Genomic DNA, 22,575 nt, shown 5'->3' on the forward strand with positions numbered 1-22,575 from the left:
AGATAAATGTCAGACCCAAAATACAAATGTGAACAGACAAGCAAAGAAAATTAAAAGAAATATAAAAAGAATGATACACAGAAAAGTTTCTAACTTAAGAAGTGCTAAGGAGTGAAAGCTTTATTTTACTTAGTCTTTCATTCACCCTAGCACAAACTGAAACATTCTACACAGTCATTTCAGTAAAACAAACACAAATATTAAAATATTATTGGGCTGGGGATGTGGCTCAAGTGGTAGCGCGCTCGCCTAGTATGTGTGAGGCACTGGGTTCCATTCTCAGCACCACATTAAAAAAAAAAATAAACATTTTAAAAAAATAAAAAATAAAAAAAATAAAATATTATTAATTCAATCATATGAACATAAGTCACATTAAAGACCCAATACACACTACATATGTGGCACTACAAAATAAGAGCCTACAGACAATATAAGCAATTCACAAAACCCCACAAGACAGGTTTTTCAGATAAGCAAGAAGAGCAGAACAAAGGTTCAGGAACTTTCCCAGAGTCAGAAAACTTGAGTGCTTATGGTGAGACACCAACTGGTGCTTTCTGCCCCCTGAGCCTTTGTGTTCAGTTACTGAACTACAATTTTATTGGGACTTTCAAAGGACTTGATTAATGTCAAAAGACTCAAAGCTAAGGACAGGCAAAGTCCCTTAAACCTGGCCTGCTGCTCTTCCCAATATGAGAGTCTAATTTTCTGTGACCACTTCCTGGCATCAGTGGTACCCAATGGTTCACTTTCACCACATCCAGGCTCCACAGCAGAACCAGTGATGCTCTGCCAGGCACAGTGGTTTACGTGTATTAAATGCCTCTAGGTGATTAATGGAAAAAAAAAAAAAACTTAAGTGGCCTAAAAGATTAGTATCTCATTCCTCTAAAGCGGAGGAGCCCCAGGTTAAAACTAATCCCAGAAGGCTGAGAAGACTCACCGTCCGGGTCTCACTGTCCTCCCGCTCAGGGTTGACCTTCACAGCAATGGTTGTGATCATACCAACCATTTCTGGGGGAGGCACTGTGTTCTCGGGAATCACCTGAGGGTTCTCAAAATAGCGGTTCTACACAAAAGGAACAGAAAATGTTTGTTCTAAAGTCAAGTATAAAATGCCTCAATAACATATGTCCAATACTTAGTGGAAGAAACCAAAATGCTTATGAAGTGTTCTTAACTATATATATATATATATAAATTCAATGATATACTAAAGTACTGAAAAGCCATACCACCTCCCCAAGGCTTCAAGACTAGGAGCTCAATCACAAAATGCACAAAGTAAAAAATAAAAACCCCAATGTCAAGGGTTGCTTACAAGTGAAAATAGTGGATGATTTATTTGCTGCTTTTTTTCCAAAATTTCTACAATAAGAATATACTGCTACAATAAGAATGCATAGAATGTAAAAAAATGAAAGTATTTAAGCTAAATAAGATCAAAAGAACTCCTTTTTTGAATGGTTGACTTATCAATGTAAGTTTTAACCATCACTAAACATTTCCCATTCTAAAATTAGCATCCCCCAATTATTTCTCCAACCAAACTACTCCAAATTATCTTTGGAATAAGGAAACAACAAACAAATATGACTAATAAATTCAAACCATAGTAAAAACATACCACTACTTTTGGAAGCTCCTTATAAATCTGTTTCACAAAATCCAAGAAATGATGAATCTTAAAAAAAAAAAAGAAAATAATACATTCATTATAATTTATTAACAAAAAAATGCTTTCAATAAGAAAAACTTTAGGGCTGGGGTTGTGGCTCAGTGGTAGAGCGCTTATCACATGTGAGGCACTAGGTTTGATTCTCAGCACCACATTAAAAATAAAATTAAATTAAAGATATCATGTCCAATTACAACAATTTTTTTAAAAGAAAAACTTTAATAGTTTTAATGTATAAGAACTCGTAAAACAGGTAAATAAAATGTCAGACATGATATAAAGAGGCAATGGATAAGAACACACACAATAAGAAATATAAATGCAAAGGACAAATAAACAGAAAGTAAGTTTCTGTTTCAGAGATTTGTTTCTAAAAGAGCAAAGAGATTTTGCCCTTCAAAAAATAATATACTACGCTTGAGAAAGACTCTCATGATACTGAGGGAATCATAACTCCTGAAAACCTTCTAGAAATCAACTTAGCAGTTTCCAAAATTAAAATTAGCAGTATACATCAGAAGCATTAAAACCTTTGACTTTATAACTCTACTTCTACAAACTTATCTATAAGATAACTCCAACCATAAACAAAGATGCTCAGTAATGGTTAAGAAGTAAAAGGTAAATATACCTTAAATATCTAAAAAAAAAAGGATACCTATAAGAATATTATGCACACTTTAAAAATTAACTTTATAGCCAAGCATGGGGGCAAATGCTTGTAATCCTAGCAAGTTGGTAGGCTGAGGCAGGACCACAAGTTCAAGGTCAGCCTCACCAACAAAGGAAGACCCTGTCTCAAAAAACTTTAAAAGAAGGATTGAGGATTTATGTAGCTCAGTGGTAAAGTACCCCTGATTCAATCCTCAGAACCAAAATTTTAAAATTAAACAAAAAACAAATTAACTTTTTAAGTTGGGCATAGTGGCACACACCTGTAATCCCAATTATTTAAGAGGCTAAGGCAAGAGTCTCACAAGTTCAAGACCAGCTTGGTCAACTTATCTCAATCTGGGGATATAGCTCAGTGATACAGCATCCCTGGGTTCAATCCTCAGTACCGAAAAATAAATAAATAAATAAATATCTCTATAAAAAAATTTTTTTAGTATTTTTTTTTTAAGTTATAGATGGACACAATACCTTTATTTATTTTTATGTGGTGCTGAAGATTGAACCCAGTGCCTCACATGTTCTAGGCAGGTGCTCTACCACTGAGCTACAGCCCTAGCCCCAAGAATTTCTTATGATTGGGAAAATGTTTACACATAATATGAAAGTAATAAATCGCAACATAAAATATTCCATACAGTATTATCAGAATTCTGTGTGAAATATACATATAAAGTGGGAAAGAGAAAAGAAAATCACAAAGATATTAAATATTGCTAAGATGTCAGGAATTCTATTTTATCTTTATGCTTTTAATTTCCAAATAATCCACAGAGAAGATATTCTCTTAAATATGGCTAAGACAGTGTGTTTATTGCTTACTACTGTAGGTAGGTGCCAATCACTGAGCTAAGAACTTTAATTTTATACACAAATCTTCAGACATTTGAGAACATGTCTCCATGTTATGGAAAAGGCTCTAAAAGACAATGAGTTCACCCAATGTCACTCAGCTGCAGAGTTGCTTGGTTTAGATCCAAATCCAGCCCGGACTTCAGAATTCCCACCTTGTCAACATCAGATGTGTATGTACCAGGACAGTCCACACAGACCTGCTAGCGTGACTGGCTAATACATTTCAACTACTGAGCAAATTCAGCAAGATATTGATACATACATTTTTTTAAAAGCCCCTGATGAATCCACAAATAATTGCCTCCACTTGGGCTATATTTTCTACATTGTCCAATCAACTTTTAAGAAGTAATAATTTTACACAGTAGAAGGAACTTGCTGACACTTTATAAATGCTATCAGGATAAACAACTTACTTCTTGTGTGATTGGTGGCCTGAACTGTTTGTGTAGCTCAATAATTATTCTTAGACAGATAAGAACATTTTCTTCATTTTCAGTCTTTAAAAAAAGAAAGACATTTTTAAAAAGTTATGCTTCCAAAGAGTTTTAATCTCAAGATAAAAAACAATTTTCTAAGCATTTTATGCAGACACACACACCCTCTGTCAACTAAATTACATATAACTTGCTGAAAATTCATAAGCCCATAGAATTCAGCTGTCCCAGACAGAACTGTCCATGGTCTTTGGTAAATTATCAAGGGCATTCCACTTGTAAGCTGCATGAGAATGACACTCTACCATTAGATACACTGGCATATTTGGCAAGTCACACCATAAACTAATGTCTTAATGGCCAAAGTTATCACTGTTCACTGCTTGGAAATACAGGTTAAGTACCCCTAATCCAAAAATACAAAATCCCAAACTTTCTGAGCATTTGACCTGATGACCCAAGCAAAAAAGTCCACACCTGATCTCATGGGATGGGTCATACTCAAAACACAGGTGCACTAAAAATATTGCATGAAACCATGTTTTGGCTACATGTATAACATGTATATGAAACATACATGAATTTCATATTTAGACTTGGGCTGTATCTTTAAGACTTCTCATAAAGTATATGAAAATATTCCAAAAAAAAAAAAATCCCAAATCCAAAACACTTCTGGTCCCAAGCATTCAGGTAAGGGACACTTGTACTGCCCAAAGACCTGGAAAGGACAAACAACTACCAGTTCACCATGGACTGGACCCTGGGCTGAGCACTTTATGAAAGTTCTAAAAATGAGGGGTACCACTCACATTTTACATATGAGGAAGTAAAGACTCAAGAGAAGTTAAGCAATGTGGCCAACACGGTACAGCTAATAAACAGCAGAGGCAAGATACGAATCCAACTCTATCCCTCTCCAAAGATCATTTTTCCAAGGAGCCCCAAAACACAATAAACTGTAAACACATCAAGACTAAGAGGAGCAAGAAAATAATATTAGGGATTCATTCAACAAGCATCAAATGGATTCCGGAAGAGTTCATGACCTTCTTCATAAGCACCCACTATCATAAAGCATTGTGCTTGAAATACAAACTATAAAAAGCACTGTGCCAACAAACCCTGTGCTGAATATTTTGACCACCAACCAACTTATTTTCCACCAAGTCTAGTCAATTCCCAGCGACCAAAAAAAGTTCAATTAAGAAGTCTGTCTTAAAAAGAAATGGGGAAAAGTGAACATACGACACATTTTTATTCACATAAATGAGAACTTTAGTGAAAAAGAAATCGTTGTATAGAAGCAAATTTTACTTAAAAAAACACACTGATACCTTTGAATATAGCTATATAATAAGAATTCTTAAATATTACCTCTAAAAAGCGAAACATCACAGACAAAACATTTTTTGTATGAGGACGAAGATGTTCATTAGTTGGTATTCTGTGAATTATTTCAAGTACTAGCTTCCGCAGTTGCTGGCAAAGAAAAATAAAAGTGTAAAGATAAAATATATGCAAGATATCCAAATTAATTGTCTCACATTCTATAAGTGTCACACAGCTATCGGCATAAAATAAGATGGATCCATAAAATAAGATGGATCTAATTTTAGAAGGAGTCCTGTAAATTATTTACATGTAAGCCAAAGTGTGTACTGAAAACTTTTTATTTTCAATATTTCTACAACTGTGTACCAAATCAACTAAGTTAACCTTTCCTTTCACAATGTATCAGTATTTCTAGCAAAAGGACACAAGCAAGTGAAGATGGAGTATATCTAAGACGAAAGAGCAAAACGTAAACTGAACTTAGTTTAGAACCTCCCCTCATCATCTCCGTTTAGCTCCCATAACATGGTACAATCTTGTCACCTTGCGCCTAAGGAATATTCCCCACAGGCTATACTAAGCTTTCACAGTTCTATCTATGGAGCTGACAACTAGGCAGGTTAAATATGTAAGTTCTTAAATTGGTAAAATACAAAAATGCTCCCTCTAGCAATGAACTTCCACGAATATTATGGCAATATTTTAAGTTTATTTTTAAGAGCTAAATAGTTCTAGAAAAAGTGGCATAATGGGAATGTTCTAAAATTATCAAGTGGAGACAGGGTGTGAAGAATGGGACTGCAGAGAGAAAACGGAATTAGCCATGAGTTATAAGAACTGAAATTTAATAAGATTAGCATTGGTAATAGGTGTGGAAATTGGTATCATTCAATTTTTTTTTCCTTGATACATGTTTGAACTTGTCGGGGACATAGCTCAGTTGGTAGAGTGCCTCGCATGCACAAGGCCATGGGTTCAATCCCCAGCACCACCAAAAAAACGAAAAATAACAGTGAACAAACATACATTACCAACTGGCAAACAAAAATAATTTAAATTGTAAAAGAAATGGCCTGGCAGAGCACAGTAATCCCTACAACTTGGGAGGCTGAGACAGGAGGATCACAAGTTCAAGGACAGCCTCAGCAACTTAGCAAGGCCCTAAGCAATTTAGTGAGACCCTGAGGATGTGGCTCAGTGGGGAAGCACCTGAGTTCAGTACGCAGTTTTAAAAAAAAAAAAAAGCCTAGACAAAACCAAACCTGAGGAGGAAATGGGCTTGACCAAATTATCCAAAAATGACAAAACCTTTAATTTTCAGTGGAACCCTAAGTTTTCTGAATTGTTTTCATTCATAAATGTTTGCAAGCCCACAGCATGACATTTTCCTCTGATACTTTTTAACGGGTTACCTGGGCTGGTTTCTCCTGAAGAAACTGGACTTCTCCGTCTTGGAGAAATGTAAGAAATCGAGGGATGATATGTTCTAGGAATGTAGAATACTGAGGAGATGATGTTACATTCTAATTAGGCAAAAATCAAAGAAAACTCCATTAGTTATAAGCTCATATTGCATTTCAAATTCACATTTTATAATGATCTCAAAGGAATACAAAACATTTTCACAGAGCCAACAATAATTCTGAGTACTTTAGATGTTTTTGTAGTAATAAAGTTTTAAATAAATTAGGATGATTGTTACTTCTGAAATCCAATTTAAGAGAACAAAATTTACTGTTAAAATTAGAAGTACTGAGCAGGGCATGAGTACAAAAAAGGGCGACAAAAAAAATTCAGTATGATGGGAGAAGAATATAAAAGAAAGGGGTTAAACTTTTACCATCACAACAAGCTAGTGAGCAAGGCATCTGGGCAGTTAAATGCAGGGCAGAAGATAAAGTTTGGGGGTCGTTGCCAGGCAAGGGGCACAGGCGTATAATCTCAGGGACCAGCAGGCTGAGGCAGGATGACTGCACAGCCTCATCAACTTAGTGAGGCCCTAGGCTGTTTAGCAAGACCTTGTCTCAAAATAAAACAAAAAGGGCTGAGGACGTGGCTCAATGGTAAAGCATTCCTGGGTTCAATCCCCAGTACCCTCCCCCACAAAAAATGGAGTTTTGACTATCATGTATGGAAATCTTAGAAGACAAGTCTATAAACAACGGGACAGAAAAACTGGCGAAAATCAGAAAGCAGAGTGATGCCCCAGGTGAGGAAAGGAACTACTGCAATTCCTGGTCTATGCAATAGAACATCAGTCTCCCAGAGCCAACTCCAGGCACACAGAATACCACATGGGGGGCAGCCCCCAGCACAGTACAGCACCTAAATAGTTTCTCCCAAGTAGACTGTCACCTTTCATCCCAAAGCTCAGGGCATTTTATGAAACATTTGGATTCAAGGAAAATCAAGAATCAACAAATGGAATGGTATCAAACGAAAAAGCTTTTTCACAGCAAAGGAAACCATGAAGAGCGAGCTTACAGAATGGGTAAAACTTTGACACCTGCACCTCAGATACAGCATTAATCTCCAGGTATATAAAGAATTCAAAAACTTCATACCAAAAAAAAATAGTAAATAAATTAAAAAAAAAAAAAAAAAGCCCCAATCAATACATGGGCAAAGGAACTGAACAGGAACTTTACAGAAGAAATAAAATTAGTCAACAAATACATGAAAAATGTTTTAACACAGCAGTTAGAGAAATGCAAATTAAAACTACATTGAGATTCCATCTCATTTCAGCCAGAACGGCAATTATCAAGAATACAAATAACAATAAATGGTGGAGAGGGTGTGGGGGAAAAGCTATACTCATAGACTGCTGGTCGGACTACAAATTGGTACAACCACTTTGGAAAACCTGGAATAAAACCACCATTTGACCCAGTTATCCCATTCCTCAGCATATACTAAAGGACTTTAAATCGGCATACTACAGTGATGCAACCACATCAATGTTATAGTGGCTCAATTCAAAAGAGCTAAATCTATGGAACCAAAATAGGTGCCCTTCAACAGATAAATGGATAAAGAAAATGTGGTATATATACACAATGGACTACTATCGAATAGTAAAGAAGAATCAAATTATGGCATTTGTTAGTAAATGGATGGAACTAAAGGCTATCATACTAAGTGAAGTAAGCTACTCCCCCAAAACCAAAATCTGAGAATGTTCTCTCTTACTAACACACAATGCGGGGGCAGGGAAGAATAGAAGTTCGTTTGATTAGTCAAAAGGGAATGAAGGGAGGGGAGCTGGGAATGAGAAAGATAGCAGAATGAATCAACATAACTTTCCCTAGGTTCACTTATGAATACATGACCAGTATAACTCCACATCAAGAATGGGATCCTAGCAAGTTATACCCCACGTATGTATGCCAAAATACAGTCTACTGTCATGTATATCTAAAAAGAACAAATTTTTTTTTAAAGCATTCAAGGAAAAGAGAGTCAAGATCTAAATTAGAATGCAGAACTGCCTTGTTATCAGAAAGTCAAGCACATCCACGTTATACCTCACACTAACTACTGATCACAGAGTTTTCAAATATGAATTTCTCTTTAAAACAAAAACAAAAAACACTTAAGGCTAGATGACTAGGTATGGTGGCACACATCTATAATCCCAGCTACTCAGAAGCAGAAGCAGGATAATCCCAAGTTTAAGGATAGCCTGGATAACTCAAGTGAGATTGTCTCTCAAAATAAAATTTAAAAAGGATGTAGCACAGTGGTAAAGTGCTTGCTCAGTACTCACAAGGCCCTGGGTTCTATTCCCTAGTACTGGGGGGGTTGAGGAGGGGATAGATAAATGGACTGATACACATACACACACACACACACACACACACACACACACACATCTTGTCAACTGCTGATGATAATTCTAGTATTTAATTCTTTGAAGAACTCAGTCAACTGAAATTATTTAAATCAAGTATTTATATCACACAGATTTCAAGTCACAATTTAAAAAAGTTCTCAGTACACTACTTCACTTACTTAACCGTGTTAATTTAATCAACGCATCTGAGACCAAAATGCCAGGAACTAACTGTCATACATTAAAAAGGAGAGTAAATCCTCAGAAACTCAAAAGGGCCAGACCTTAATCCAGCTCACATCATGCCAACATGTGTCTGTTCCTGCAGGTTTAGAGAATGCCACAGGATTTCAGCCTCTCAAATAAACTTGCCAGACTATGATTCTCCCATAGGGTTCCCTCCAATAAAATGTAGAATGCAGACTTATCCTTTTCTACCTTCCACCTCTTTTTATAAAGTTTTTAACACCTTGCTTTAGTAGCTTGGGCAAAAGAGAAATCTCCTGGGGTTGGGGTTGTCTAAAATGTGTCAGGCACTGGGTTCAATTCTCAACACTGCATACAAACAAAGGTCCATGACAACTAAAAAATATATATATATATAAAAAAAAAATCTTATATGAGGGGCTGGGGTTGTGGCTCAGAGGTAGAGCACTTGCCTAGCATGTATGAGGCACTGGGTTTGATCCTCAGCACCACATAAAAATAAATAAATAAAGGTATTGTGTCCAANATTAAAAAAAAAAAAAAAAAAAAAAAAGAAAGAAAGAGAGAGAGAGAAATCTCCTTAGCTAGATCTCTAAATATCTCACAATTTTGTTCTCAGCTCAAAGCTAAAAGTTCTTCAAAATTTCTATTAAAAAACAAATACAAACTAAAATACTATCCATTACCATAAACAGAAAAGCATAGAATTCAATCTTACTGGTGTTTCTTTTTCTGTTTTTGTATTACTGGGGATTGAACCCAGGATCATTTGATCCCTGAGCTACATCTCAGCCCTTTTTATCTTGAAGCAGGCTCCTCCTAAATTGCCCAGGCTGGCCTCAAACTTGTAATCCTCCTACCTCAGCCTTCTGAGTAGCTGGGTTACAGGCATGCCCCACTGCCCCTGGCTTCCCACTAGCATTATTTAATCTTTATTAGTCCAAAAGACCAAGTAGTAGCCAGGCACAGTGACGCAGGCCTGTAATCCCAGCAGCTCAGGAGGCTGAGGCAGGAAAATCACAAGTTCAAAGCCTGCCTCAGCAAAATCGAGGTGCTAAGCAACTCAGTGAGACCCTGTCTCTAAATAAAACACAAAATTGGGCTGGGGATGTGGCTCAGTGGTAAAGGGCCCCTGAGTTCAATCCCCAGTACAAAAAAAAGAGAGACCATGCAGAGGCTAAGAAACATAGTATTTACTGTTCTTAACCTTATCAACTCCCAAGAAAGGTTTTATTATCCACACATTAAAATAAGACGTAAGACTTTCTCATCTGTTTATTAGACTAACCCAGATGAACCATAAAGTTAGGCCAAATAGGAAATAGCTTTCTTCAGGTGTTGGACAAGAGGTAGTACTAGACCATAATTTCTAGAGAAGGCAAATTCTCAAGTTGAGCCCCATGAACACTCAGACCTCTGCCCAGGTACAATTTCCTGATGACACTCAGCAAACTCGGACCAAGTGGAGCCCAGATCTGCTGAGCTGTGGAGGCAGAGCCCCAGAGAAAAGTGAACCACTGGATGGTGAGGGGATGACAACCTTCTGTGAGTCCTTGAGGCCTTAACTGAGGGCTGAACTGCACAAACAGGGTAATACTACCTAAAGCACGGCTTTAGGATTGAGAAATAAATGGAAGCACTAGAAATCTAACAAGGTTAGAATGTTGGAGTTCAAGCCTCAGGAGAGTGCACAAACCCACTTAATACCATGAGAACATCTTAGACATCAGAGATTCAGCTGAGGAAGGAACATGCCCTAAAGCAAGGCCTCTTCTAGACCAGCCCAACAAACATATGAGATCAGCCTAACAACTGAACTGCCTAGGACAACAAATACATCAACACTCTTCAGGAGATAACAGAATCTGGAATTCCTACGTCATTTCACACACAATGTCCACTGCATAATAAAAAAATACTAGACATGCAGAGAAAAAGAATGTGAAATGACCCATAGGCGGCCCAAATGTTGGATTTAGAAGACAAAGACTTTAAAGCAGCCATTATAAATAGTCATGTACCAAGTAATGTTTCAGTAAATAATAGGCCACATACATAATGCTGGTTTCATAAGATTTTTTTTTAACATTTATTTTTTGGTTGTAGTTGGACACAATACCTTTATTTATTTATTTTTATGTGGTGCTGAGGATCAAACCCAGTGCCTCATACATGCTAGGCAAGTGCTCTACCTCTGAGCCACAACCCCAGCCCCTCATATAAGATTTTTTTTTTATATATATATATATTTTTTAGTTGTCATGGACCTTTATTTTATTTATTTATATGTGGTACTGAGGATGGAACCCAGGGCCTCACACATGCTAGGCAAGCACCCTACCACTGAGCCACAACCCCAGCCCCTCCATTAAGATTTTAATGGAGCTACAGCTGGGTGTGGTGGCACACCTATAATTGCAAATATTCAGGGGACGGTAAGAGAACTGCAAGTTCAAGGCCAGCCTGGGCAACATAGCAAGACCCTGTCTCAAAGAATGAAAGGGACTGGGGATGTAGCTCAGTAGTAAAGCTTTCACCTAGCATGAGCAAAGCCCTGGATTCAATCCCCAATACTACAAAACAAAGAAAGAAACTGAAAAATTTTAAATATCAAGCAGACTGGATATGACCAAAAAATATTCAATGAACGTGAAGAGACAGATGAATGGATATTTTCCAATCTCAGAAAAAAAACAAAAACAAAGGCATGCAAGGTGGGGCACTCCTGTAATCCCAGCCTCTAATCCCAGGCTCAAGGTCTTAAGCAACTCAATGACTCAGTGGTTGAGTCCCCTTGAGTTCAATCCCTGGTACAAAAAACAGTAACAAAACAAAGCAAAACAACAACAAAAGAAACAAAACAAAACAATATTCCTCAAGAGAAATGAGCAATTCATTATCAATAATGTGAAGAAAATGAACATTGTGTACAAAGTTTCAAATTGCAGTTTTGTCATACAATAAGTTAATAAGTTACAAAGACAATGATTTTTGAGTTACTAAAAAGACTTTCAGCAGCAACAGGAGAGTAAGAAATATAAAATAAAAGCTCATACCTCAAAATTTTCACTAACTTCTTGCATCATTTTTAACTTGGTTTCATCAGCTGTAAGTGGCAAAACAAACCATCAGATAATTGAAATTATGTTAAGGGATGTTCCTAAAATTCCTGGATTTAATAATTTAAGAGAAGCAATCAGATCTTATCAGTTTGACTGTCATGGCCCAACAGAAGACACATAGCTAATTTCCTATGACCAGCCACACACATTCATACTCCCAGACATATGTGTGCATGCACAGATAAGAATACAGGTATACACACACACACCACACACACACACATACACACTCACACGTGCCTCTTTGGGGCTCCAGCTAGTACTACTCATCATTTTGCTTCTCCACCAGGCAAAAAAAAGAAAAACCAGACTAGATGTTACTATTTATCTAAATGTGCACATCATCTGAACTGAAATGAATGATGCATTTCTTAATGACAGAAAGGGTCAACTTACGTGTATTAACATCTGTAAGAGCTGCCACAAACTGAAGGTATTTTTTCATCAGAGTGGTTTGGTCAACCACTGTGGCCCCTTGTGTTGCAACGAACGCCATTTTTAGTTTTGAGCTGGTTTCTTTTTTCAAAAGAAAAATTTAAGGTCCATGAGTTCACCCAGCCTACAAAAAGAAGTATATAGTTAGCCAACTTATCAAGGGCACAGTCTCACAACCTCGGAAAATCTTACCCAAATGCCTGTATTCATCTAAACACTTCTGTACTAATCCAGAATGAACACTAGTCCCTCTGCTCTTTTGAAAATGTTACCCAAATCCATTTTGTCTGAACATGGTTTTTTTAGCGATAGAAGCTTCTCCTTCCTACCATAGTTTCTTCTTTCCCTCAGCCAGGTGTTGGCAAACACTTTCTGCAAAGAACCAGGTGGTAAATATTTTAGACTTTGTGGCTATGCTATGCAGTCCCTATACAACTACTCATCTCAGTTGTAGGCAGCAGGGAGTCACAGACAACATTTAAATGAGTGAGAACATCTGTGTTCTAATGACTATTTATGGATACTGAAATTTGAAATTAATACTCATTTGTCATGAAATATGACTCTTCCCCCCTTTTTTTTCCTCTGCCATCCACTTAAACAATATAAAAACCATTCTTAGCACCAGTAATGTAGTTCAGTGCTAGAGTGCTTGTCTAGCAAGCACAAGGCCCTGGGTTTGATCCTCAATGCAAAATCAATCAATCAATCAATCTAAAGCCACTCTTATTTCAAGAGCTATATGAAAACAAGCAGTAGGCTGGATTTGGTGTGCTGACAGTAGTTTCGCAACCTCTGCCCTAGGTGATTGGCTCTCAAACTTCAGTGTACATTAAAATTTCAGCATACATTAAAATCATCAAACCAACAGCTACCCCAGAAACCAAGAGGCCTAGTAAGCTGTAAATTTTATCTGCACACCAGGCATTCAAAAACTGCTCCTTGAATGAATAAATGCTTCGAAAAGCACCTCTGTGAGTGGGAAACAGGTTGTTGACCAAACTTTTGAGAACTCCTGCTCCATGGCGACACATAGATGGCGACTGGTTTCCATTTTAAGAGCTGTCACAAAAGCATGCAGAGAACCTGGTGAAACTGCCTTTACCCATCCTCCTTACATAACTTCACCCTGCATAGGAGGGGGTTTCCTGGTTGGTTTCTTTCTTCAACAGACCAATAATCCTTCTGCAGGCCTTTCCAGCTCGCTGCCCTGCCGGGTACACTCTAGCAAGTGACAGATGGAGATGCACACTGGGACACCAGGGAGCTCCTCCTGGCCACTCAGAGACAGCAAGCACACTTCTCCGAGGCCGAAAGGAAGCCTTTGGCTACGAACGGCCCAATCCCCAGCTCAGGGCAGGAAACGTCATTAGGGGCACCAAGGCGAGGGGTCTGTCAGTCCTGCAGGACGACTCAACAACCGCTGGCCCCTTTCAGGTCGCATTCCCTCCTCCAAACACCGACACCGCACATCCCCATCCCCGCCCCGAGTAACCCCAAACTCTGTGTGACGCCCCCTCCTGGCCTACGAAGCCCCCCGGTCCTGCCCAGACTTTCCAAAGTTGCAGTCCCTTCTTTATCACAGAAGTCGTCAACCCTGCCATTTCCCAGGTCCGGGAGGGAGAGCCAGGCGCCTCTTCCCGCGAGACCCTGACGTGGAGGAACGCCTGGAGTTGGGAGGCTCCGGAGGCCGGGGGCCCAGACAAGGGCCAGGTGGAAAGCGCAGGGTCGACACCGCGCCCTCGCCAGGGGCAAAGCAGCGCGCGGCGGTGCGCTCCGCCCCGCCCCGTCCCGCCGGGCCTGAGGCGGCGCCGCCGGGCCGGAGGGGGCGCTGTGGTCGCCGCTACCTTCGCTCTCCGCGTCGGGCCCGATGCCTGCGTGGAGGCCCGGAGGTGCCAGGCTGGCCGGGAGACGCCTCTGGGGTACACTGCCCTAATCTCTTGCCCGATCTCTGGTCGCAAACGGCCCTTGGGTTCCCTCTTTTTGTCGCCGTCCCCGGACACTCAGCAACCGCCTTCCAGGCCGCGCTACGGCGAGCGCCGAGGGCCAATCCCCGCACCCCGTAGTCCTGCGCCTCCCACTGCCTGCTCCAGGATGGGACAGGATCGGTTGGGGCCTGAGTCGCCCCGGGCCCTGCCGCCCGGGGTGGGCTCCGCGGGTCCCGGAGAAGCCGGGCACGTCCCGAGCCCCCTCCGCGGAGTCGCCGCGCCGCAAAGGCCTCCCCCACGGCCACGGAACGCGTGCGCTTCCCAGGGCCGTTCGTCCGCCCCCCGCGAGCACTTACCCCGATCCCGGCGGCGGGCCTCCGGCAGCCGGGCCCGCGCCCCAGCGAAGCCCTCGCAGCCGCCGCACGGCTGCTCGCAGTCCCGCCCCCGCTTAAAGCGGCCGCCCGGCAGACGGAGAACTAGGCCTCGGCGCACCGCCCCCAAGTGGGTGCGGCCTGCGAGCGGGGTGGGGCGTCCGCTGCCCCGGTGGGCCCTCCGGCCCTTTAAACCTCCGCCGTGGGGCGGGGCGGGGCCGCTAGCACGGACATAGGGGCCGCCAGGTGCAGTTTCCGTGGGTTCCGTGTGTCCCCAAGCCTCCTCGCAGGAGCCAGGCTGTGGCTTGGGGGATGCTCCGCGGCTGCTGGGGCGGTGGGACCCCGAGGGGCTTCCCGAGTGGGCAACGGTCGTCCCCCGTAGCATCTACCGCTGGAATGAGCGTGGCAGGCAGGGCGGGGTTTCCCCATCCCCCTCCCTTCCTGGGATCCTTCTTAACGCACAGAAGTGGGAGGAGGCAAGGAGGGGCTTTGGGAAGGTTGGAGCTAGATGGAGACTGTCAGCAAAGGCAAGCCCTGGTGTTTTTGCCCGCAGGTGTTCACCAGGGCCACAGTAAGGCCCATTTGTTCTGCAGCTGCGTCTCCTTGAGCTGAACTGCAAAGGACCACTTTCTATCTGCTCCTATTTGGTGGACAGATGCACTCCACCCAGGGCAAAACTGGAGGGAGAAAGGCTGTGGGCCAGGCCACAGAGTGGGGAGGAACAGCTTGATGCCCAGGTGAGGTGGCATGGACCAGACCAAGAGGTGCCTGGAAGGGGAAAGTTCTGTCCAGTCTCACTTAGAGCCTCCACCTATGAGAGAGGTTGAACAGTGAGCTGTACCTGGTAACCCATGTTACCCATGTTAGATGGACAGATTGAAAGTGATGACCTGAACTCCACCACCTCCAATCCCCATTGTTTCCTGTGCCTACACTCTCCCTACTGGTTTACCACTCCCCCAGGGGAATCTTTGTGGTCCTTGCCCAAACTGATAGATTTCACATCTTGTAGTAATTAGAGCTTGCAAAGCCATCAGACACCTTGAAGGAAAATGTCCCTTTGAAAGCAAGTTCTTTTCTAGTTTATTATTGTCACAAAACAAGATGCAACTGAAACCTGAACTGTAAGTGAATGTTTTAGAGTTAATTATTCCACTCTGCACCCCCAACCCCACCCCTGTATTTGCAAGTAAAATCCCCTATGCTCCCTCCACCACTACCCCTCAAAGTAGGAGGTTCAAAGTTGGGGAAAAATGACTGAAAAATCTGAGGGCCTAAAATTTAAGGCTGTTTAATATTTTTTACCAGATAGAGAGAAAAATCTGGGCAGATACACCCTTTGATAAATTTCAGCCTAATTGCATATTATAAAGACTCTGACAGAGCAGAAATTCCCTCACTTTCCTGAGGCCTGAGTTCTATCAAAGTACCTATCACACTGTTATGATTTTTGTCAGTTTTCTTGTCTGTCTCCTGAATTGGAGGTTAGGGACAGTATAAGCTGCATCCCTATCAGGTAAATCACGTGACCCTTCTGCTTAACCCTTGCAAAGGCATTTCAGCTCCTCCCTGTCCTTAGCCACTGTCACCTCCCATCCCAGTGTTCCTGCATCACTGTGGAACCACTGTGCAGCCACTGTGGAATTGCTGTGCCTCACACCCACCCACATTGTTCCTGCCTAAAGCCTTTTGCAGTTAACCTGCCTGACCAGAATGTTCTTCCCTCAAAGGCACAAAGCTGGCTCCTTGTGATCCTTGCTCAATTCAGAATCCATCTCCTCAGAGAGGCCTTCCTTAAGGGCAAATATAAGGAAACCCTTCCCACTCAATTGTCTCCCATAATACTGTTCCCCTCCCCTCCCATAGCCTCACAATCTGAAATTATCATGTTTCCCCTCCTGGACAGTAAGTTCTTTTTCTGTCTTTGTTTACCATTGTATTTCCATTGCCCATTCAATATTGTCTTTCATCAACTAGAACTATCAAAACAAAATATCACAGAGCAGGCAGCTTAAACAACAGAATTGTATTTCACACCATCCTCTGCTCCAAGTAGGAACAGAGAAAAAGTGGTCTGGAGATTGGCCCAAGATTAAGGTTCTAACAGGTAGGCTTCATTTTGAGGCCTATTCTCTTAGCTGCCATCTCACTGTGTATGCACTTGACCTCCTCCTTGTCCTCTGGTGAGAGAGCGAGCTCTCTGGTGTCTCTTCTTCTTTTAAGGACACCAGTTCTATCAGATTAGGGCCCTGTCCTTACGACTTCATTTAACTAGAATTATCTTTTTAGAGGTTTTCTCTCTCTAAACACAGTCACACTGGGGTTATGTCTTTAACATGTGAAGGGGGGAGTAACACAATTCACTCCATAACATGTGCTCTTTTGTCACTCTAACAAATATCTGAGATAACCAACTTACATAAAGAAAAAAGGTTTATTTGGGCTCATAGTGTTAGAGGTTTCAGTCCATGTTCAGTGGGCCCTTGTTATTTTGGGGCCTGTAGTGGGGCAGCAGATCATGGCCAGAGAACAGAGAAGAGCAAAGCCACTTACCTTGTAACTAGAAGGCAAGATAGCCCAAGAGTCCTGGGTTCCACTGTCCCTTTCAGAGGCACACCCCCAGTGACCCAAAGACCTTCCACTAGGCCCCACCTCTTTTTTTTTTATTGGTTGTTCAAAACATTACAAAGCTCTTGACATATCATATTTCATACATTAGATTCAAGTGGGTTATGAACTCCCATTTTTACCCCAAATACAGATTGCAGAATCACATCGGTTACACATCCACATTTTTACATAATGCCCTATTAGTAACTGTTGTATTCTGCTACCTTTCCTATCCTCTACTATCCTCCCTCCCCTCCCCTCCCATCTTCTCCCTCTACCCCATCTACTGTAATTCATTTCTCTCCTTGTTTATTTTCCCATTCCCCTCACAACCTCTTATATGTAATTTTGTATAACAGTGAGGGTCTCCCTCCATTTCCATGCAATTTCCCTTTTCTCTCCCTTTCCCTCCCACCTCATGTCTCTGTTTAATGTTAATCTTTTCTTCCTGCTCTTCTTCCCTGCTCTGTTCTTAGTTGCTCTCATTATATCAAAGAAGACATTTGGTATTTGTTTTTTAGGGATTGGCTAGCTTCACTAAGCATAATCTGCTCTAGTGCCATCCATTTCCCTGCAAATTCTATGATTTTGTCATTTTTTAGTGCTGCGTAATACTCCATGGTGTATAAATGCCACATTTTTTTTTTTAATCCATTCATCTATTGAAGGGCATCTGGGTTGGTTCCACAGTCTAGCTATTGTGAATTGTGCTGCTATGAACATCGATGTGGCAGTATCCCTGTAGTATGCTCTTTTAAGGTCTTCAGGGAATAGTCCGAGAAGGGCAATAGCTGGATCAAATGGTGGTTCCATTCCCAGCTTTCCCAGGAATCTCCATACTGCTTTCCAAATTGGCCGCACCAATTTGCAGTCCCACCAGCAATGTACAAGAGTACCCTTTTCCCCACATCCTTGCCAGCACTTATTGTTGTTTGACTTCATAATGGCTGCCAATCTTACTGGAGTGAGATGGTATCTTAGGGTGGTTTTGATTTGCATTTCTCTGACTGCTAGAGATGGTGAGCATTTTTTCATGTACTTGTTGATTGATTGTATGTCCTCCTCTGAGAAGTGTCTGTTCAGGTCCTTGGCCCTTTTGTTGATTGGGTTATTTGTTATCTTATTGTCTAATTTTTTGAGTTCTATGTATACTCTGGATATTAGGGCTCTATCTGAAGTGTGAGGAGTAAAAATTTGTTCCCATGATGTAGGCTCCCTATTTACCTCTCTTATTGTTTCTCTTGCTGAGAAAAAACTTTTTAGTTTAAGTAAGTCCCATTTGTTGATTCTTGTTATTAACTCTTGTGCTATGGGTGTCCTATTAAGGAATTTGGAGCCCGACCCCACAATATGTAGATCGGAGCCATAGGCCCCACCTCTTAAAGTGTCCCCACAACTTCCCAATGTCACCATGCTGGGGACCAGACCTTTAATACATGGGCCTTAGAAAGACAGTAGAGATCCAAACTCACATTTAGTAAGCAAATGTGGTCCCTGTCTGGAACGATGCCCTCTACAGGGCAGGGATCAACTGAAGCATTAAAAAGAAGAAATCAAGAGGCAGGGAGCAGAACTCACTATACCTGCAAAGCACTTGCCTAGCATTCGAAAGGTCCTGGGCTCAAGCCCCAACTCCACAAAAAAAGAAAAAAAGAATTTCAGGAGCCCCCAAATATCTACTCCAGTGGGCACAATCTGCACAGATGGTCTCTACGGTGGAGTGAGTCAGAGCAATAGCCCCTGCCCACATTTTTAAGAGCCACTCAGCTAGGGGCAGTGGTGCATTCCTATAATCCCGGCAATTTAGGAGGCAAGATGATCACGAGTTCAAAGCCAGCCTCAGCAAATTGGCAAGACCCTTTCTCAAAATAAAAAAAAAAATTAAAAGGACTGCAGATGTAGATCAATGGTAAAGCACCCCTGGGTTCAATTGCCTGAACCCTGCTGGAGTCTCCTGTTACCTTTGCCTTACATGTTTAGTTTCCTGGAGGCTGGCCATTTTGAGGTTCACCTCTGCAAAGAACTTTGCACTGTGATGAATTCATATTCCAGCACCCTGTCCTCCAAAGATCTCTTAGGGGTTTCTTTCTTTCTTTTTTTTTTTTTTTTTATTTGGTGCTGGGATCATACCCAGGGCCTTGTGCATGCAAACCAAGCACTCTTATCAACTGAGTTATATCCCCAGTCCTTCTTATGGGTTTCAACAGTGTAACTGGGTGGCCTGAGATCTGACAAGTCCAGCTGCCATGGGAGAGCTGAGGCTCAGACCTAAAACCATGCTAAATTTAACAAAGAAATCTCCTGGAACCCCATTCCAAGCTGTTATCAGATTAGCTCCAAAAGCATCCCTCAGGAGCTGATCTGGGGTCATTGTCACCAGTGCACTGGCCCCCACCTCCCACAGCTACATTTCCAGGAGAGGACAATGAGGATTTGTTAGGAATGTGAACCCTAGGGCTACTGTTCTTCCAATATCAAAGGTGAGTTATAGCAGCTCACTAGAACCAACAGACTGTAAGTAACCTTCTTCAGGAAGATTCTCATCAACAAGAATTGCCATCCTCACTCTGGATATAAAACTTCCAAATATTTGTCTAAAATGTCCTCTGTACTTATTGCTGGGAGATAGTGGAGACAAGCTAAGAGATATGTGTGAGTACATATGTGAGTCTCTCACTGTGTGAAGGGGGGAAATATTTTAAAATGTTGAACAATTTATAGAAATCTACTTTCTACAAAATGCTTGACTGTAACCTGTGAAGCGGTTTCTGGACACACTTCTTTTTTTTCTGTTTGTAAGTACTGCCTGACCACATTCCTGGATGGAGTTCTCCAAACCTCTCCTCATACTAAGTGATTCCCAATTTTGAATCATTATCTGCTCAAATAAACTCTGCTAATTGAAAGAAGGAGGAATTGACATCAAAGAAGTCAAAGAACTTTCCATAACCCAGAAATTTTAATGAGTCAAAACAGGCCACAGCTACCCAGACCCAAGGGAATGAGGTTTTACTGCCCATAACCTCTAGTCTGTCCAGGGGTCTGTGATTGCTGTTGTGGATGTCAGACCCCAGGGGTCCCCCATTAAGTTTGCTATCAGTGTCTGTTCTGATCAATGCTCACTTTGCCAGGGAAGAGGATATCCCACCTGTGTGTCACCGTGGGGGTCATATGAGATGGTCTCAGAATAGAAAACCAAAGGGGCCAGCATGTGGGAGACTCTCATGGTCATCCAAATGAACTTTCACTGGGTCATGCTCTAAGGCTTTGGGAGATGAGCAAAAGGAGCATCAGCTTTTGCTTTCAGCTATTCAGCAAGCATCTACTTGGCACCAAACTATAACCATTAGGCATACAGACACATGCTCTAAACGTAGGCAAGAATGCTGCAAGGAGGGACAAATTCACCCTCACAGGATATAAATATGGCCTGTGCAGGGTGGGGATGGGGCTATGACTCTTAGGTTAGCAAGATGCATTTGTATTCAGACAGTTTAGAACTGTGCTTTCAAAGCCTGTTGTGGTGGTGCAAGAGGCTGAGGCAGGAGGATCACCTGGACAACATAGCAAGACACCATCTCAAAGGGGTGGGGCAGGAAGATGCATAGATAGGTCAGTGATTCCAGGCAAGCGCCACTGTATCCACCTTGAAATGATATTTTGTATATATTGAATAAAATAAAATATAGCAATAGCATTAATTTCACCTTTTTTGTTCTTTTTTAAATGCGGCTACTACAAAATTTAAAATGACGTGTGACTATATTTCTAGACAACTACACTTAAAAGTTGAAAGACTGGCTCTCTGAGAGGACTTCCTGTCCTTTCTCCACAGACTCCCCCTGCAGGCCTGGAGAAGAAGCTAACTGTGCAGCTTGTATGGGGTGGAACAAACAGGTCCTGAGAGAGCCCAGAGAGATGCCTGTGGAAAATACTGGCAAACAGGGAGTTAAACAAAGGGTTGCTTCAATTTCAGCTTCAGGGTGGCCTTGAAGGTGGCCACTGTAGAATTATTAAAGTTACATATATATAAAACAATAAATCTTATTCTGTTTAGTATACTTTAAAAGTCACAACCAGACCTTTGTATCATGTTAGTTTTAAATATCTGAAACTGTAGCCTTACCTTTATTTCCTTCTCAATCCCTTCAAATTCCTGATGAATAAATGAAACTCTCCCAAGCCCTTAAGCAATTCTGAGGATGACAGCCAATACTAATTGGATGCTTACTGTGTTCCTAAGCACTGTTCTGTGTTTTGCCTTACAACACTCTCATGGGGGTCAACACTATGACTATCCCTAATTTAAAGAAAAAAGAGACTGAGGTACAGAGAGGAAAGTGACTTTTCCAAGATCATCCAACCCCAGGGAGAACCCAAAGTCTCCTGATTCCTAGGCTTGATGTTTGCCACCAGTGTGGCCATTAATGGTACAGAGGAGTGACATCTAACAATTTTGACATTTTCTAATGGGGCTTCCTCAAGTTTGTACCCCCTCCATCCCTCTGAGATGGGGGTCCATCCTCAGGGGAGCCCACAGCTGTTCCAGAGATGGCCCTTTGTATGCCTTGATGCCAAGGCAGAGGATCATGCAATGATTATCCATCGGTGCCTGCTGGGCCTGGGAGGCTATCCACTCACTTCACTGTGTGTAGGGATCTCTTCTCAAGTGTAGGGATCTACAGCAAGGTAGAGGCACAGCTGAGACCACGGGCCTGTCAAGCCCCAGGCGGCTCCCAGGAGATTTGTTCTGCCCTGTGATGGTAGAGGGAAGCACCTACTTAGGCTTCAAGAGCATAGGTCGTGATCACCTTTTATGGTGCATGTCGGACCCTCGCAAGGCTTTCAATGACAACGAAGTGATGGGAGATCCAGGTAGGCATGAGCCCCGCTTTACAATAGGAGCAAAGAGGGGGTACTAGAGCAGATGCAGGGTCTGTGCGCTCAGGCCCCTCTCTCAAGAGGAGTTCCAGGCGGTTCCAGGCCCTGTGCCCAGCGCTGACAAGCAGCAGGCGACGTTTTCTGAATGAAGAACGATCTCTCCAAAGGCGAGTGTGCGGTAGGTTGGCTCTTGGGGAGGCCCGCGG

The 22,575-nt window shown here is 41.8% G+C and overlaps 1 protein-coding gene across 16 annotated transcripts in view; it reads right to left on the reverse strand.

Moving 5' to 3' along the window:
* LOC107155951 (transformation/transcription domain associated protein) overlaps window positions 1–15,018 on the reverse strand; it is a 115,227-nt gene extending 100,209 nt beyond the window's left edge. For 15 of the 16 annotated variants that reach the window (XM_048785235.1, XM_048785231.1, XM_048785224.1 and 12 more), the window contains exons 1-8: window positions 14,864–15,018; window positions 12,541–12,703; window positions 12,079–12,128; window positions 6,393–6,503; window positions 5,023–5,127; window positions 3,625–3,708; window positions 1,631–1,687; window positions 947–1,072 (exon numbers count right to left, since the gene is read on the reverse strand). In XM_048785235.1, the coding sequence (XP_048641192.1) occupies window positions 947–1,072; window positions 1,631–1,687; window positions 3,625–3,708; window positions 5,023–5,127; window positions 6,393–6,503; window positions 12,079–12,128; window positions 12,541–12,640 (633 nt within the window). In that variant the 5' untranslated portion in view covers window positions 12,641–12,703; window positions 14,864–15,018. Of the gene's footprint in view, window positions 1–946; window positions 1,073–1,630; window positions 1,688–3,624; window positions 3,709–5,022; window positions 5,128–6,392; window positions 6,504–12,078; window positions 12,129–12,540; window positions 12,704–14,426; window positions 14,679–14,863 lie in introns of those variants that run through there. The other variant, XM_048785223.1, reaches the window with a different exon arrangement.
* Between the last annotated feature and the right edge of the window lie 7,557 nt (window positions 15,019–22,575).

The sequence above is a fragment of the Marmota marmota genome, unplaced genomic scaffold (genome assembly GCF_001458135.2).
Source record: "Marmota marmota marmota unplaced genomic scaffold, marMar, whole genome shotgun sequence".
Lineage (NCBI taxonomy): Eukaryota > Metazoa > Chordata > Mammalia > Rodentia > Sciuridae > Marmota > Marmota marmota.